Genomic DNA, 19,457 nt, shown 5'->3' on the forward strand with positions numbered 1-19,457 from the left:
AGACTAGTTTTATTTTCGCTTTAGAAATAGAATCCAATTAACTTTTTAAATTAAGGTAATGATCTGGACATGAAAGAAAACTTTGGTTTTATTTTGCCTCCCTCCATCTTTTCATTTGAAGGGGCATTATTGCTCCTAAAGTGGCAACTCATAAAAGACCAAGGTTATAATAATAAATTTAATAGAAACTACCCTAGATATCTTTGAATCCAAACCTCTTGCTTTTACAAATTAGGACACTGAGGTTTAGAGTAGAGCAAGCCAGCTGCAAGTTTGACATGCTCGAGTAGAGCAAGGGCTAGAATCCAGAACTCCTAACTCAACAGAAGGTATTTAAATAGGCATTTAGGGTACTGAATCTAGTAGACTTGGAGATCTCTATTTATTGTTCAAACATCAGTTTGGATCTTGTTTTTCTGAGCTGACAAGGACAGTGTGCTCATTAATACAGGTGTGGCCTTGTCCACATTGAGTACAATTCACTTCTTCTAGACAGGATCTATTACTTCAGGGTAGAGGAGACCGGTGATTTATGGCTCAGAGTAAGAGTTGTAAGATCTCAGGTACAGTGTACTGATTAACTTCACCTTACCATCTAGTTATAAGAGCAGGGAGGCATGCAATAAAAAAACATGAACGAAAATTCAAAGTCTAACTCATCAAAAGCAATCATTCTCTAAAAGGCTGAAAATGACCAGAGGAACACTCAAGCATGGGAGGAAGGGGGCTAAGGACAAATATTTATGGTAAGACAGAAAAGTATAGACCATATAAAGCATGCAGTATTGAAGGTTGAGGTCAACAACCCTCTGAAGTATTCAAAGGGATAGTCTGGTGTGGGCATAGACAAGTAGTCCAAGGAAGGGAATCAAGGATCTGTGGGAATATATCCTGGAAGAAAAGAATAATCAAATCGAGATGCAAAAAACTGAACTCTGGGCTACTTGGAATGCAAATCCTTCCTTTATCTTAATCATAAAATGAATGTGCACATCAGTGAACAGCAAAGGAGTGTGTGTGTAAAATCTCTAACATATTTTACAGAGAAATAAGAAAGGCTGTCTAGGTAGTAGAGCAAATCTATTTGAATTATTTACATCTAAGTTCTCACCAGACCTGAAATATTTACATTGCGGAAATTAAATATATCATAGATAATGTACATTTGGGCAAATATCAGCATTTGGATCCTAACACATATACACTGACCAAGGCATTGATAATACAGGGGTGGACAAAAGTAGGTTTATAGTTGTGAGCACACAAAACACAAAGTTTATTCTTGTATTATTAATTACTGTATTATTTATTTGTATTACAAATGTGAACCTACTTGTGCCCACCCCTTGTAGAACCAATAAAGAATACTCAACCAGAAAAAGAGCATATGGGCTTTTTTGGACTCACGCCTATTCTCTGAAAGCCACAGAGGATTACATAGCTACATTAAGCCCTAAGACACCAGGACATAGAGAATATATATAGTTCACTATAAACTCTAGTTTCCAACCATTAGGCTCTGTTAGACTTAAGTCTTAAATAACTAAAAACTATTTTTAAAACATCCATTTTTATAAATGTTGAGATTGCAAATGAACTCCATAAAGAGATGAGTATTCATATCTGAAATCCCAATGTATGGGACAATAAGAGAAACTTCAACAAAGACCCCCCCAAGTCTAGAAAACAGAAAAGAGATTAATTTACTAACTTGCAATTAGTTTTTTAAATTAAAAAAAAAAAAAAGACACTCAGTGGTAGCTAACTATCTAGCTGCTACTGAAGATGGGAAGTCATCAAGCTAATTTTTAGAGTAGAGACATGTAGACTTCTCTCCAGGACTCAAACTTTCCTGGGTAGAGGTGAGAGGATGTCTGAAAAAATAGCTCCCCTCAGCAAAGGCTCAGAGTCTGTTAAACTGTGCAAACATTCTATGAGAACATCTTGACTTGTTAAGGATAAAAATGGACTGTCTGGAAAGATAAATCGTGATACATCTATATAATAGAATACCATATTAGCAATGCAAATGAACAAATCACAGTCTCCAGTAACATGGATACACTTCACAAACAAAAGCAGCAAGGCAAAAAATATATCTAGTGATTTTGTTCATATAAAGTTCAAAAACAGGCACCATTAAATTATACTATTTTGGGGATACACAGATAGGTAGTAATACTGTATTTTTTAAAAAGGAAATAATTATACTGTTGAGTTTTCTGTCATAAAAGTAATAAAATTTTTCCTTAAAAAGAAAAAATTATCACAAAGGTTAGGGTGGTAGTTGGGAGGGGATCGGGCAGGGAGAGCATTGTGATCAGGAAGGGAGGGGTGAGGAGGGGCTCTGGTGTCCTGCCAGTTTATTTTGTGGCCTGAATGATTGTTACGGGTGTTTGTTTTATAATTATTGACTAAGCTATATGTATTTTAATCTATATTTCCATAAATACTATACTTCACTACAAAATAAATGAACTTTTTAATGGGTTTGAAACTTGGCTACGCAAACAAATGAACTATAGGGCTTAATTCTTATTTAATGTATAAAAAACATTCTATCACTAGCTCTGCTCTCACCTGCTCTTCTTTCTTCATTGAAAACACAGACAAGAATCAGTGCCCACCATATCATAGTGTTCACTTAACATCACCTCCAAGGTGGCTCCCATGATATGAATAACAGAACCACCTCTAAAATAAAGTATCTTAGGGCAAAAACTGGACATCCATCCAAGTACCTACCAGTCACCACCCATGCTATGGAAAAAATGATGCTCAATAGGCAAAGTAAAATCTCAATCATGAGAACTTCTCCAAAACATTTTCTCATCAGTCTCAGAACTCAGCCAACTGCCAAGTGTCACAGGCACCTCCTATCCAGTTCTCTTGCCACTATTCTTCCTACTTTTTTCAGGAACCACTGTCTAATCAAAATTGTCATTTTTGTGAAAGAGTCAGGACTTGCACAGTTTCTTAGATTTTGCTTATGTCATGGGCTGGAGAGCTATTTCACAACCCCGGCTTTGTAACATTCTGCGTCAAAAGTGGCACTACGCAGGCCACAATGTCCTGAGTTTCCTTATTCTTATTTTTATTCTGTCATTGCTGAGCTGACCAGGGTGGTGAAACCATGTCAGAGACAGAGGGGAAGGAAAGTGGTCAACCAGTATATGCATGTGCCTAAAATACAATGGGGGCTTTACTGCAGGCAGACGAGCCTGAAGCAGAACTGGTCTGCCCTTGCACTGGAACAAGGGAGAGAACATAAGAGTATGGTGGACAACATGTGTTCAAATACATCACTAGAAAGCTTAGTTATCTCAAGTATTCCAAATAGTTGAAATTCATAAGGCAAGGGGTCAAAAATTGAGTTCTAGCTCATTTGAATGCTGAATCTAAGTTTTCCTAACTACAAAAGAAGTCCACAATTATTTCTTTATTACCCCCCAAAAAGTGAGCAAAATATAAGATGCATTTTTCACTCTATACTAGTATATCTCCTCAATCTATCAATAGGTTTTAATTCAATTTTAAGTAAAACTGCCCTGAAGAGTTTGTTCAGTGGTTAGAGCGTCAGCCCCCAGGACCAAAGGGTTACGGGTTTAATTGCCGGTCAAGGGCATGTACCTCACTTGCAAGCTCAATCCCCATCCCGATTCCCAGGTCTGGCTCGGGTCTGGCTCAAGCAGGAGGCAACCAATCACAACCAATCGATGTGTCTCCCTCATGTTGATGTTTCTCTCTTTCTTTCACTCTCTCTCTCTCTCCCTCCCCCCATTTCTCTCTCCCCCCTCTCCCCCTACCCCTCCCTCTCCTCTCCTTCCCTACCTCCATTCTCCCACTCTTTTACTCTCTCTTAAAAAATCAATGGGAAAAATATCTTCGGATGAGGATAAAAAAATAAGTACAACTGAGTTTTCTCAAAAAAAAAAAAAAAAGATTTCTCTTTGTAGTATGCTGTACATTTCACAGAGAAAATTATTTTTATCAAGACCAATAAGACTCAGAGTCATAATTCCAAATCCCAATTATATTCATCTCATTTAAAAAAATTATGCTTTGTACTTTTCTAATAATAACATACTGTATTATGCAGTATATACTCAGCCATCTTTAAAAAGTTATATTATCAATATTTTTAAAAATAGAAAATTCCCTCAATGACAAACAACATGGTTACTCTATCATATTAAAGGGACCATTTTATATTTTCTCTTGACTAGAATCAGCATCATTGATCTAATCACTATTAGGATGAAATGGTGATATTCCCTCCCAGAATCTGATCTGTTATCTTTATAAAGGAAAGATAAAAATCTATTTTTTTATCTTTACATAGGGGTATTACCGTACCTTTTTTTAAAATATATTTTATTGATTTTTTTACAGAGAGGGAGAGGGATAGAGAGTTAGAAACATCGATCAGAGAGAAACATCGATCAGCTGCTTCCTGCACATTCCCTACTGGGGATGTGCCCACAACCAAGGCACATGCCCTTGACCGGAATCAAACCAGGGACCCTTTAGTCCGCAGGCCGACGCTCTAGCCACTGTGCCAAACCGGTTTTGGCAGGTATTACTCTTATATAACCTTACATAGGGGTATTAAAATGTAAATATGGAGTTTTAAAAAGAAAAACAGTAAGACTAGCTTTCCAAGGTTAAAACAGGACTTGTCTTTACCTTTCTAGTAAGTAATATAACTCCCTATCAAGGGTACATGAGGGCAGTGTTCTAGTACCCCCACCTCTGCTCCATACGAGGAAAGAGCCAGCAGGTAAGGCCACAAGTTGGTTGACAATGTAGACACAGCACAAAAGAGTTATCAAAAGTTAGACAAATTCTAGGTAAGCTTTGCACTCATAAAGAAAGACGACTAGGGGGAAAGATCTGGAGAGGGCAAACATAAAGGAACAGTAAGAACAGATGTGAATAAAAGGGAATCTATGAAGTACTCATGGAATAGGCTCTCAAATTAGAGAACCTAAATCAAGACCAGCACCAGGTCATAGAAAAGGAGGCATTCACATAGTAGGCCAAGTTAAATGCTTTGATCAGAAACTGGTTAGAGCGTTGTCCCAATACACCAAGGAACATATACAAGAATCAACCAATGAATGCACAGATAAATGAAACAACGAATCGACATTTCTCTCTCTAAAATCTACACTAATAAAAGGAAAAGATGCAAATTGACCATACCTTCACGACGCCCACCAGCCAATCAGGAGTATGCAAATTAACCCAACCAAGTTGGCGGGTTAATTTGCATACACAGGAGCTGAACAGCTGGGGGCAGGATGCTTGCGTCGTCGCCATGGCGACAATGCAGGCATTCCGCACCACCCCAGCCGCTCCGGGCCTCTGGGCAGCATGGGAAGGCAGAAAGGCGGCTCCGGCCGGAGAAAAGGCGGTGCCGGCAGCCAGGGGAAGGAAGGCCCATTCTTGCATGAATCTTTGTGCATTGGGCCTCTAGTCAATAAATAAAATTTAAAAGAAAAGAAAAAAGAAACTGGACCTATGGACTCAGACCAAAAACAATCTTACCCCTTCAGAGATGAATAACATGCTAAATAGAAACAGTCTGGCCCTTGTTTTCAGAGTTATGTATACACTGTACCTCCCCAATTTAAAAAATGTTTTTATTGATTTTAGAGAAAGAGAAGGGAGAGATAGAAACACTGATGAGAGAGAAACATCGATTGGCTGCCTTCTGCATGGCCCCCACCAGGGATTGGGCCAGAAATCCAGAAGTCCGGGCATGTGCCCTGACTGGAACTTGAACCGGGACCAAGAGGTTCATGGGTTGACGCTCAACCACTGAACCACACCAGCCAGGCATGCCTCTCCAATTTAATTGTAAGGAATCTGAGGGCAGAAATTAACAATGCTAATTATAACTAACCTAGTAGCCCATTTGCAGGAAAAATCCTGCAAGCGGCCGCATGCGCTGCCGCTGCCGCCGCTGTTGCGGCCACAGCACCTGCACCCGCGCGCCGCTGCCACCCGCCCCGCTCCACCCCACTCCGCCCCGCCCGGGCTTTCCCTCTGGCAGCCATCTTGCTTTCCGCTTTTCCTCCATCTTCCTTCTAAGTTGTCTTCAGTCTTCACTCCTCCCTCCCTCAGCATATGCAAATTAACCACCATCTTTGTTGGGTAATTTACATACTCGCCCTGATTGGCTGGTGGGCGTGGCTTTGTGTGGTGGGTGTGGCTTGGGCATAGCGAAGGTGCGGTCAATTTGCATATTACTATTTTATTAGGTAGGATAGGATTAAGACAAAACAGGTTAGACTGGCAAGAAATACTGGGGCCCAGAAGAAGAGACTGCATATCTGAAAGGAGGAACAACAATTGGTATGCTTTGGGAAAAACTATTTAGAGCTCTGAATCTCTATCTAGTTTCGCAAAGTAATAGGAAATCATAATTGTAATTATTTCAACTAGTAATAGCTCAAATGCCCAAATTCCCACATGCACTATGAAAGTAGGGAGAAAAAGGAAAAAGCACCCAATTTAAAATTGAGGAATCAGAAAATGGTTCTCAAGAGAAATAGCCCTAAACTAAGATCTTAGAGATTAATAGATGGAACTGGTTGGTGGTAAGGGCAGGAAGAAGTTCCCAGTTAAAGGGAACTACTTTTACAAAGACCTAGTAGGAACAAAGAAAGCATAGCAAGTTCTAAAAACAAAATATTTCTGCATGGCTGAAGCATACAGTGTAAGAGAAAGCAGAGGAAATGAGAGAGATGAGAAAAATAAATCGGAGTAATTTCATATAAAGAAACTTAAAGGTATATTTAAGTTTGAACGTTTACTCTAAAAACAATGATGGGTTTTACAAAGAGGAGTAATATTGTGGCAGGAGAGTAAGAAGCTAGGAAAATTCTTGGACAAGTGGAATAGGGAAAGTGAGACAAGAAAATTAAACAAGGCCAAACAGTTTGGGCAGTTTGTAGCCAACCTGTGAATCACAAGACTTTATCTTTCCCAACCAAGGGCACTTGAGAGCAAATGATTTATCCCTCTCCTCCCTGACAGAGCATATATAGCTTAAATCACCCTGGCCTGGAAAAATAAGAGAACAAAGATCCAATTAATGGCATTTGTGCCAGATAAACCTAAGAACAGATGAAGTCTGGGGGACAAATAACAAAAACCCCAAAAGCATATGGTTGGTTGGGATAAATGTTAGGCAGGATAGATAGCTGCTAGGGCAGGGGGAAGGGAAAGGGTTTAAGGGGGGAGTTTATCTCACCTACTGAACAAAGAAGCAAGCAGTCTTGGTACTTCCAAGATAAAATCACCAGATGTTCTCATAAATTCTGGGAAAAGCCACAACAATGTAAAAGGAGAACCTTGAAATCTAGTCCATCTGGCAAGGGAACCTTGAAACCTATGGTGAAAACTTGAACCCCTATCAAGTGTGACATTCAAACTACCTGAGTTGCCCGCTTATGCTTTATGCCTAGTGCATTCTTAATAAATCTGCTTGCTTTTTGCTTCCTTAATAAATTCACTTGCTTTGTTTCAACACTGCTTTCTGTCACTCATCTGAATTCTTTCTCGGGATAGTGACAAGAGCCAAGGAATTGAGCTTCAACCTATGAACCAGGAGGTCATGGTTTGATTCCTGTTCAGGGCACATGCCAGGGTTGCTGGCTCGATCCTCAGTGTGAGGCATGCAGGAGGCAGCCAATCAATGATTCTCTCATCATTGATGTTTCTATCTCTCTCCCTCTCCCTTCTTCTCTGAAATCAATAAAAAATATTTTTCTTAATTGAAAAAGAGCCAAGGAAGGATGAGCCCCTCCAACTCATTCTAACCTAAATATGTTAAAAGGACTGGAAGGGGAAAGCTGGAGATGGAAAAACCAGCAAGAATCTACTGCAGATGTGGGGGTAGCTGGTTTAAAGGGGGGGGGGGGGGGGGGAGGATTCCTAAAGAAAATACCATTTAATAGAGAAAACAGGAAAGTAATATTCAGAGATAATAAGAACTTTCCAGAATTGATGGAAGACACCAATCCGCAGATTCAGAAAACTCAACTTAATCCAAGTAGGACTAAGAAAAAAAAAATAAAAAGACTAAATTCATACCTACACATATCCCAGAGAAACTACAAAGCATTAAAGAAAAAGAGAGAGGGGGTCAACAGAGGGGGAAAGAGGGAGCATCTGTAATATTTTCAACAATAAAGTTTTTTTTAAAGAAAGAAAGAGAACATTAAAAGTAGCCAGAGAGAAAATAAACAAAGGAACAACACTTAGACTGATAACTTCTCAATAGCAACAATGGAAGCCAGAAGTCAGTGGAATGTTATATTTTAAAAAGTTGAGATATTCCTAAACATATAAAGCAAAATGAAACATACCCTCTGAACTATGTGCACAGTAATAATGAGCACTTACAGCACCCAGATAATAGTCTCTAAATACCATTGCCCACTAAACTGAAAGACTGAGGAATTGATAAACACCATCATAGAGGGAGATTTGATACATCTCTCTAAATAACTAAACTAAATAAGCGAAAAAAAATCTGAACACCATAATTACCAATGTTTGTGTGTATGAGTGCACATGTGGGTGTGTACACATGCATATATTTCAGTCTGAAGTAACAAAGCTATAAAGGTATAGCAGTGGAAAAGTACAGGATTGTTTCAGGGATGACAGAGAACTAGTATGTACTGGGTGATACTATTAACAATACATGATAGGGCAGTATTGGAGAGTATACAAAATGTAGAGGTAGGGATCATATAATAATTGAATGTTGATGTAATAAGGAACCTACAATGGTAGGCGAAATGGAAAATAAGAAATTAAATATAACCCGGCCAGTGTGGCTCAGTGATTGGGCATCAAGCTATGAATCAGGAGGTCACAGTTGAATTCCTAGTCAGGGCACATGCCCAGGTAGCAGGCTCAATCCCCAGTAGGGGAGCATGCAGGAAGCAGCTGATCAATGATTCTCTCTCATCACTGATGTTTCTCTCTCTCTCTCCCCTCTCCCCTCCTCTCTGAAATCACTTAAAATTTTTTTAAATTTTATTACATATAAACTAGATTTATATTATTAAAGTGGAAAGATAAGTTATCAAATGATGAACAATATATACAGAATAATTACTCATTATTTTTTTAAGTGTGTATATATGTGTATGAATGTGTTTATAAAATAAAGGAAAGTTTGGAATGATACACACTACTGCAGAGGTGACATATGGGAGTGTGCAGGGAAAGGGGAAGGTTATATTTTCATTTTATCATTTGTTTTCTTTTCTGTTTTTCATTTCTATAATGCACTTATATTGCTTTTATAATATAAATAACAGTAAAATGAAAGATTAAAGAGAAAATAACTTCCTAGGATAGAGGCTAGAGTTTAACTGCTAGTTTTTTACAGCTATAATTAGCATTTCAAACAGGTACCAACAAGCCAGCTAATCTACTTCTATTATCTGATGGTATCAGGATACTTAACCAGTATGTGAGATTCTATGAAAGGAAACGTTCTAAAGGTTTTCTAAAAATAAATTTCCTAATACTCATCAGAACCGAATAGTATGCTAAAATAATCATCTGTGGCGATTTTTCCTAGACAATTTTTTAAATTATAAAAGTTAACACATACTTGTTACAATTTATCCAACACAGAGATCATAAGAGAATTATATACACATTATTTTGCATCTTGCCACTTATTCATCAGGACAATTTTTAAATATATTTACCAGTTGCAAAATCACATTTTTTATCTACATGAAACAGTTGTGATTGGAGTTAAGTAAGATACTTTTGTTTGAAAACCCTAGAGAATATAAAATTCTACCTAGAACAGTTGGCTGACAAAAATGATAAAACAGGACACAATAACAACCTGATTACTGCAGGAAACAGTTTTTTCTTTTTTTTTGTTTTTTGCTTATTTGTTTTGTTTTCATAATACAACTTTCTAAACTACAAAACTATTATCAGGTTTGTTTAAATTATCATCAGTAGTCAAACAAAAATCAGCCTAAGTGACCTAAGACACTACATGCTCACCCAGGCCACGCCGAGTCAATGCCCCTGAGAAACCCCCAGAAGGCTAGGGGTGTCTCACCAATTCAGCAGAGGGCTGAGTCAGTTCTGAACCACTGCTCAAATGGTACTCACACAAATTGGATAAAGTGACCTATGAAGTCACTGTATCCACCCCATCTCAGGAAATCTTGTTCCCAAAGAAATAATAACCAATTTTTTGTCCAGTCCAACTTTTACTATAAACAGAATGCACCTTTCACCAAAACCCAAGAAGAGTATCTCATCAAAAGTCTTAATGTATAAGGACATTTTAATAATAAACTTCAATTTTCCAAAGATTTACTAAGTTACTTTTACCTATACTAATCTTTTTCCCTACCTAAAAAATAATAATTTGTTTTCCTCATCGGAGCAATATCCTTCAAATAGTTAATTACAGCTTAATAATTGGTCCTTGTCTAGAACCCAATCTATGTTAAAGTAATTACAATGTGTAAAAGAGACATACTAGTATATCAAGATCCTTTAGTATTATCATTAGCTATGCTCATGCCCTACCAATACAATATGTAGTGGTTAAATATATGTTGTGTTATTTTTGTATTTTAAAAACAGATATATTCATTCAAAGGCAAAGGAGAAAATACACTCAGAATAACAGCATCCTATCTTCTTCAAAATTCCCTAGTTTCTAGAGACTTTTTTGTGTCTTATATACTGCCATTAATTTGACTGCTTCATAGCTCTAACACAATTAGAAAAAAATGAAATAATGGCATGACTTTAGCAGGCATACATTTAATATGACACAATCAGATAATTACTATTTTCTAAAAGTTGGCTACTTACTGTCAATATTCACTCAAAACTTACTTCCAATTCTTTAATTTTTTCCTCTGCTATTTTCTGTTTCTCTAACAGCTGATTGTGAATTACCTCCTTGGACTGAAGAATAAACCTACAAAACACAAAAAAGTTGAAGATTAAGCCACATGATGACCACTTTATTAATCAAAATCAACAAATATTAAACTAAGAAAGCTAAAGGAATAATCTCCCAATTTAGGACTAATAACATGCATTGTTACGTTAATGTGACAAACTCCAAAAATCACCACAGGTTCAAGCCTTCGTGGCAGAGAATAAATAAAAGCTTAAAAGTAAATTTTGCCTTCTTATCTATGAAGGGAATTAAATCAGGCTTCAAGTAAATTCATAAATAAAAGGGGAAAAAACATAAAGGGATAAAAATCTATTACAGGCTAAGAGAAAAGTTAACAAACAATAAAAATCCCCCATAATTTTTATTTTTCCAGTTATCTGTATCAACTTTTAGCTAGATATTTTTAAACAATATTTATGAATTAGAATTCTCTCTCCGATCTTTTATTTTATTTTTTTGTTGTAACAGCAGTAACTCATGACCTTTTAAAGTCACAATCAAGTACTGTGTTAGGATCAATGCATTAGTGTTTATATGAGTTCCTAACACAAAAAGCGCTGTATATAGCCTAGTATCATTTATTATTATTTCCAGAGTGTATAATACCTCTGAAAAGCTCAAAATGCACAAGTGGAAAATTTCAACTTTTTCCACTTTACAGTCAGACATATTATTTACAACAGATGAGGGTGGAAATATGGGGAAGCTTTAAAAATTAACACTGAATCTGTTTTGTGACTTTATTTTATGTTCATAATTCTTGCTGTAGGGAAAGGAAAAACAAATTACTTTATAGCCTCAAGTAAGTGAACTGAAATACTTCCCTTCCACTGGAACTAAGGGAAAACCTCAATTACTCAAATCTCTTTTAGTATTGTCCTAAAACTAGGCTATAACAAATTTCAATTAAAGATTACAGTTAATTAAGTGAACTGTTTCTTCTCTTTGTAAATAAGAGTTTCTAACAAAGAACTAAACATCCTATCTAATAAACAAGTAATATGCAAATTGACCATCACTCCAACACATAAGATGGCCGCCCCCATGTGGTCAAAGATGGCCGCCCCCACGTGGACACAAGATGGACGGCAGGGGAGGGCAGTTGTGGGTGATCAGGCCAGCAGGGGAGGGCAGTTGGGAGGGACCAGGCTTGCAAGGGAGGGCAGTTGGGGGCGATCAGGCCTGCAGGGGAGGTCAGTTAAGGGTGACCGGGCTGGCAGAGGAGGGCAGTTGGGGGCGATCAGGCCTGCAGGGGAGGGCAGTTAAGGGTGACCGGGCTGGCAGAGGAGGGCAGTTGGGGGCGATCAGGCCTGCAGGGGAGGGCAGTTAAGGGTGACCGGGCTGGCAGAGGAGGGCAGTTGGGGGCGATCAGGCCTGCAGGGGAGGGCAGTTAGGGGTGAGCAGGCCGGCAGAGGAAGGCAGTTGGGGGCGATCAGGCCTGCAGAGGAGGGCAGTTGGGGGAGACCAGGCCTGCAGGAGAGGGCAGTTGGGGGAACCAGGCCTGCAGGGGAGGGCAGTTGGGGGGGACCAGGCCTGCAGGGGAGGGCAGTTTGGAGTGACCAGGCCAGCAGGAGAGGGCAGTTGGGGGGACCAGGCCTGCAGGGGAGTGGTTAGGGGGTGATCAGGCTGGCAGGCAGAAGCAGTTAGGGGCAATCAGGCAAGCAGGCAGGCAAGCAGTTGAGAGGCAGCAGTCCTGGATTGTGACAGGGGTGTCCGACTGCCTGTTTAGGCCCAATCCCACTGGACATCCCTTGAGGGGTCCCAGATTGGAGAGGGTGCAGGCTGGGCTGAGGGACACCCCCCACCCCTTTGCATGAATTTCATGCACTGGGCCTCTAGTCTCTTAATAAAAAGCCAAACAAGAAAACATATCAAAATAGCAATATGCAGTTTCCACTACCAACCTCACAAAAACAACACTGTCTTGATAGGTTCTTAGCAAGAGGGTCTGTTATTATAGATATAAAACAAATAAAAACAAACAAAAATGGCAATTCTCCCTTTGCCCAAACAACCCGCTCTTCTTCATGAATACACCTTGGCGCACACATTAATACAGTCCGTTGAACTTCTTTTTCACTCCACTAATTATTAAGCCTGTGTCCTGATGTGGAAAGTCCAGATAATTTAACTGATCATACTAGTCTTCAGTTGCAACTTCATCTTTTATAAAAAATCTTACTGATATATTCATGCAAAACAGGGATTACTCTATAACCCTGTGTGTCCAAATGTTATTAGTCCAAGAGACACAGTGCTATTTTTGATAAGATTATAGTCTATAGGATATTTTTCTCAGAAATAATTATGTTTATCATGGTTTGACGTATGATGTTTCAACTTTACAATAGCATGAAAGCCATACACATAAAAAATTACAGGAGATATTCAATAGTTTATTATAAAATAGACTATGTGTTAGATGACTTTGCCCAAATCTGTAGGCTAAGCACGGTAGGCTAGACTAACCTATGATGTTTAGTAGGTTAGATGTATTAAATGCATTTTCAACTTAGAATGGGTTTATCGGGACATACACCATTTTAAGTTGAAGAGCATCTGCATTTGGTACAGTATTTGTAGAGAAGAGTTGTTTAGAACGGTACTAAGTCTCAATGACACCATGTAAAAAGTATTATAAATCTAGGCCCAAGAGTCACCAAATAATTAATTACATGCAGGATTTTTCTAAGAAAGTCTTTTAACTATTAAAATCATTTATTTTGTTTTGTTTTGTTTTGTTCTTTTTTAAACCTCACCCGAGGATATCCCTTCCATTGTTTTTTAGGGAGGGAGGAAGGGGATGAGGGGGAGAGGGAGAAACATTGATGTATCGATTAGCTGACTCCTGGACTAGCCCTGACCAAGGCAGGGAACGAACCCCCCAACCTAGGCACGTGTCCTTGATCAGGAACTGAATCCACAACTCTTTGGTGAGCAGGCTGATGCTCTGAGGAGCCAGTGGCCCCAATTGTGAGAGGGTGCAGGATGGGCTGAGGGGACTCATCCCCACCCCCCATGCACGAATTTCATGCACCGGACCTCTAGTTCTCAAATAAAAGGTCATTGGACATTATCTTTATTAGTGTCTGGGAAATTTCCAACGCTAAGATTAGAGGTCAAGTCATTACTTATGTGACCTTTAAAAATAAATTACCTGAACAGATACTAAATCCATTGAGCAGAAAATAAAATTATTAGAAAGCAAAAACACTCAACAACCAAAACATGTTTTTCGATGGCCACACACCCCTGAGATAGCTATATTGGATTGTGCCAACCTCAAAGGCCAGGGAGATGTCACCAAAGCTGGCCAATCTACTATAAGCTTAAGGACATCTGAGCAATTAAAGTTTTAAACAAGGATGAGTATTGAGTAAATTCAAATGTCTACCTTAAAGAGTAATTACATAGTCAAAATTCAAACAAAAATGATATGGGAATTTTGGCTTAGTTCTCAAATTTAAAAATGCCAAAGAGCCCTGGCCAGATTGCTCAGTGTTTGGAGTCAGCCCGCACACCAAAGGGTCGTGGGTTCGATTCCCAGTCAAGGGCATATATACCTCAATTGCAAGCTTGATCCCTGGCTTGGTAGGGCCATGTGCAGGAGGCAACCAATCAATGTGTCTTTCTCATATCAATGCTTTTTCTCTCTCTCTCTCTCTCCCCCCACTTCCCTTCTACTCTATCTAAAAGCAATGGAAAAATATCTTCGGGTGAGGATTAAAAAACAAATATATATAGATCAAAATAAATAAAAATGTCAAAGATACATGGTATAGTTCTTGGAAAGGGCCCCAAGAAACATTTGGATTTCTGAAAAAAAATCTTTAGAACAGCTGCTCCAAAGGTTTCCTTAAACCAATGGCTGCCAACCTTTCGGACCTCACAGACCACCAGTTGGCAACCGCTGCTTTAGAAAACATCTTGTCTATTGTTAAAAAGGCACTGAATTATCAGATGCCATTTTGAAGATAAGGGATATATCATGACAATGTAATTATGAGTCATGTATCATAAATATTATGTAGATAGTTTCTCAAAGCAGAGAATCTCACAAAGATCCTGCCTGATAGTTTATGGAAAGCCAAATGGCAGATTAAAAAAAAATCTGGAATTCAGAATGTGCCATAAAGGAAAAATAAACCATGAAGAGGGAAATTATTTTTATATGACAAATGATATGCACAGAATGTGCTTACCATACTCAGGATGACATAATCTAGGCTAGAGTCACTGCTTTGTAAAAGGCCTCTACTTTGGAAATCAATGCCATGTGGCCCTGCACTGTCAATTATTAAGGGCTCGTAGCCTGCTGTTTCATTTCCTCATTTATTTGCAATTTTGCCATCAGAAAAACATAATTTTATGATGGACTTTGATTTTGTTTGAGAAACATCAGAGGCTGTGTTCTGAATTGCACCGCAGATTGGTACATGACTTCCACTTTGCTCACGAACCCAAAACACAATCCAGGATCAGTGGCAATGATGTTTTTGGGGTACCCTTTCAAAGTAGACATACAATATTCAGAGACAACAATAGGGTAATGATAATGCCTTTTGTTTGGGTGGGAAATTTTTAGAGGACATCTGAAAACATTCTAAACAGCACTTAGGGCATCCACAAATTAAGTGGCACAGAAAAAGCTGAAGAAGAATAAACTTATCTTGTTTCTTTGCCTCATTCCATGGGCAATGAAAACTACTTGCATGTGCACAAAGATCTACGTGCAAAAAAATTTTACGTCATCATTTTTAGCAAAAGGAAGGAAGGAAGGAAGGAACCTAAATCCCTTAGTAAGGAAACAATTAACAAATTATGGTATATCTATACCAGGGGTCCTCAAACTTTTTAAACAGGGGGCCAGTTCACTGTTCCTCAGACTGTTGGAGGGCCGGACTATAGTTTAAAAAAAAACTATGAACAAATTCCTATGCACACTGCACATATCTTATTTTGAAGTAAAAAAACAAAACGGCAAAAACACCCGCATGTGGCCCGCGGGCCGTAGTTTGAGGATGCCTGATCTATACTGTGGGATGCTAACTGAGTAGAAACTTCTTTTTATGGCATAATGCAGAGTAGATACCCTGAATACCCTTCCTAATTAAAAACAAAGCCAAAAAAAATCATTTTAAACATTCTGTGGAACAAACACAGATGAAGATTCCACAAAGGCCCAAAACATAGTGAAATCAGGAATTCTGGAAGGTAAGAAAGCAATAAATTCCCCTTCTTGAGAAACCCGAGAGTTTCTGCTGAATTCTAGAGACCTTGAGCATCCACACAGGCACAGAAACAGAATATAAAATCTATACTAATAAAAGGGTAATATGCTAATTAGATTGGGTCGACCGGCCATCTTCTGGATGTCCGACTTCCTTCCAGACAAAGCCATGGTGGTGGGGGCAGAGGCAGTTAGGGGCAATCAGGCCAGCAGGGGTGGGCAGTTGGGGGCGAGATCAGGCCGGCAGGGGTGGGCAGTTGGGGGGCGATCGGCCGGCAGGGGAGCAGTTAGGGAGCGATCAGGCTCGCAGGCAGAAGTGGTTAGGGGCAATCAGGCAGGCAGGCAGGCAGGCAAGTTGTTAGGAGCCAGCAGTCCCGGATTGTGAGATCGGGCCGAAACCGGCAATCTGACATCCCCCGAGGGGTCCCAGATTGGAGAGGGTGCAGGCTGGGCTGAGGGACACACACCCCCTAGTGCACAAATTTCGTGCAGCGGGCCTCTAGTAGGAGATAAAATGTAGGGGCCATCCAAAGTAAGGATGATATTAGGAGAATCCTTAATTAAAGCCAGGTTCCCAAAGGGCTCCACCTTCAACCTAAGAGTGAAGAAAAATAAACTTACCTCTCATCAGAGTAAAATAGAAGACACTGGTTTATCAATACCTTGGTAGTGAAAAAACAAAAATGTCTCCTAAGAATGTGTAACAATAAACTGGCCTTTTCTCATGAGCTGTGGTTCAAATTCAACTTAATACATGTGCCAGAAAAATCTCAAACACAGAATATAAATTACAATGTTCCTAATTAGGGGGATGGCAAAGTTCAAGTAAACTTGAAGATGGGTTAATAAAAATTAAACTAAAAAACAAAGAGGAAAAAAATGTAAAACACACTTAAAAAAAAAAGGGGGGGGGGCAAAAAAATACAGCCTGGCCAGGTAGCTCAGTTGGTTAGATCACTGTCCCAATACATCAAGGTTCTGGGTTTGAGCCACAGTCAGGTCACATACAAGAAGCAACCAGGGAGCCCAGAGCAGGTGGTGCAGTTGGTTGAAGTGTAGTCCCATACACCAAACGGTTGCAGGTTCGATCCCCAGTCAGAGCGGCTGTGAGAGGGGAGTAGAGACAACTGATCAATTTCACTCTCACATCGATGTCTCTCTCTCTCTCTCTCTCTCTCTCTCTCTCTCTCTCTCAAAATCAATAAAAACATATCCTCAGGTGAGCACTAAAAAAAAAAAAAAAAATAGAAGCAACCAGAGAATGCATAAATAAGTGGAACAGCAAATCAATCTCTCTCTCTCTCTCCCCCGCCCCTCCCCCACTCTTCCACTCTTTCTATAAATCAATGGAAAAATATCTTTGGGTAAGGATTTAAAAAAAAGATTTTATCTTTGATTTTCAGTAGTTTGATTATGTTACATCTAGTTGTTGTTGTCTTTATTTTGCTTGGGTCTTTATTCAACCAGGGCTGGGGAACCTGCAACCGAGGTACGTGCCCCTGACCAGGAATCAAACCCACTATCCTTAAATCCACAGGCCGATGCTCTAACCACTGAGCAACCAGACAGGGCCAAAGATAAAATCTTGAAGGCAGACACAGAAATGAAATGATGCATTACAGAGAAACAAGGAGTTACAGCAAACACCTTTTCACAAACTATACAAGACAGAAGACAATGGAATGACATTTTCAAAGTACATACCAAAAGAAACCAGCTATTATTAACCCAGCATTACATATACAATGAAAATATCTTTCAAAAATAAAGGGTAAATTCAAACAAACAAAAGCTGATAAAGTTTATTCTAACAAACACCATAAGAAATGTTAGAGGTAGTTCTTCTGGTAGAAGGAGTATGATAACATATGGCAACTTACAGAAAAATGAAAAGCACTGAAAATAGTATGAATCAAGAGGAATATAATAGACTTGTTTTTCTTTTTTTATTATTGATTTCAGAGAGGAAGGGAGAGGGAGAGAGAAATAGAAACATCAATGATGAGAATCAGTGATCAGCTGCTTCCTGCATGCCCCCTACTGGGGATCGAGCCCACAACCCCAGGCATGTGCCCTTGACTGGAATCAAACCTGGGACCCTTTGGTCCACAGGCTGACGCTCTATCCACTAGGCAAAACCAGCTAAAGCTAGACATGTTTTTCTTATTGTTAATCATCTTAAAAGATAATTGACTAAGGCAGAGGTTAGCAAATTATGCTTGCAGTCCAATCTAGTCATGATCATTTATTTACTAGAGGCCCAGTGCACGAAATTCGTGCACGGGGGCGGAGGGGGTTGTCCCTCAGCCAAGCCTGTACCCTCTCCAATCTGGGACCCCTCGAGGGATGACATCCCTCTCACAATCCAGCACTGCTGGCTACCAACTGCTCGCCTGCCTGCCTTCCTGATTGCCCCTAACCGCTTCTGCCTGCCAGCCTGATCACCCCCTAACCACTCCCCTGCCAGCCTGATGCCTAACTGCTCCCCTGCCAGCCTGTTTGCCCCTAACTGCCCTCCCCTGCCAGCCTGTTTGCCCCTAACTCCCTCCCCTGCAGGCCTGGTCACCCCTAACTGCCCTCCCCTGCAGGCCTGGTCACCCCTAACTGCCCTCCCCTGCAGGCCTGGTCACCCCTAACTGCCCTCCCCTGCAGGCCTGGTCACCCCTAACTGCCCTCCCCTGTAGGCCTGGTCTCCCACAACTGCTCTCACCTGCAGGCCTGGGTTCCCCCCAACTGCCCTTCCCTGCAGGCCCGGTCACCCCCAACTTCCCTCCTCTGCTGGCCTGGTCACCCCTAACTGCCCTCCCCTGCAAGCCTGATTGCCCCCAACTGCCATCCCTTGCAGGCCTGGTCACTCCCAACTGCCCTCCCCATCTGGCCATCTTGTGGTGTCCATTTTGTATCCACATGGGGCAGCCATCTTTGACCACATGGGGGCAGCCATCTTGTGTGTTGGAGTGATGGTCAATTTGCATATTACTCTTTTATTAGATAGGAGGATATAATGTCTATGGCTGCTTTCTCACAACAATTGCAGAGTTAAGAGAGACAACTGTGACAAAGATATGACCGGCAAACCATTTTATTGGCTATCAAGCCAAAAATATTTACTACCTGGCCGATTACAAAACAAGCTTGCCAATTCCTGATATAAAGCAAAATAATAACAACATATCGTGGGCTTCATAACATATGTAAAATGCAAAACAATAAAAAAAAGGAATGACTGGAGCAATTTGACATATAAGA

General features: G+C 39.9%; 1 protein-coding gene across 1 annotated transcript in view; it reads right to left on the reverse strand.

Moving 5' to 3' along the window:
- PFDN1 (prefoldin subunit 1) overlaps window positions 1–19,457 on the reverse strand; it is a 75,259-nt gene that overhangs the window by 30,702 nt on the left and 25,100 nt on the right. Inside the window, exon 4 of the mRNA XM_008141456.3 lies at window positions 10,909–10,993. Coding sequence (XP_008139678.1) covers window positions 10,909–10,993 — 85 coding nt within the window. The remainder of the gene's footprint in view (window positions 1–10,908; window positions 10,994–19,457) is intronic.

The sequence above is a fragment of the Eptesicus fuscus genome, chromosome 6 (genome assembly GCF_027574615.1).
Source record: "Eptesicus fuscus isolate TK198812 chromosome 6, DD_ASM_mEF_20220401, whole genome shotgun sequence".
NCBI classification, from domain to species: domain Eukaryota; kingdom Metazoa; phylum Chordata; class Mammalia; order Chiroptera; family Vespertilionidae; genus Eptesicus; species Eptesicus fuscus.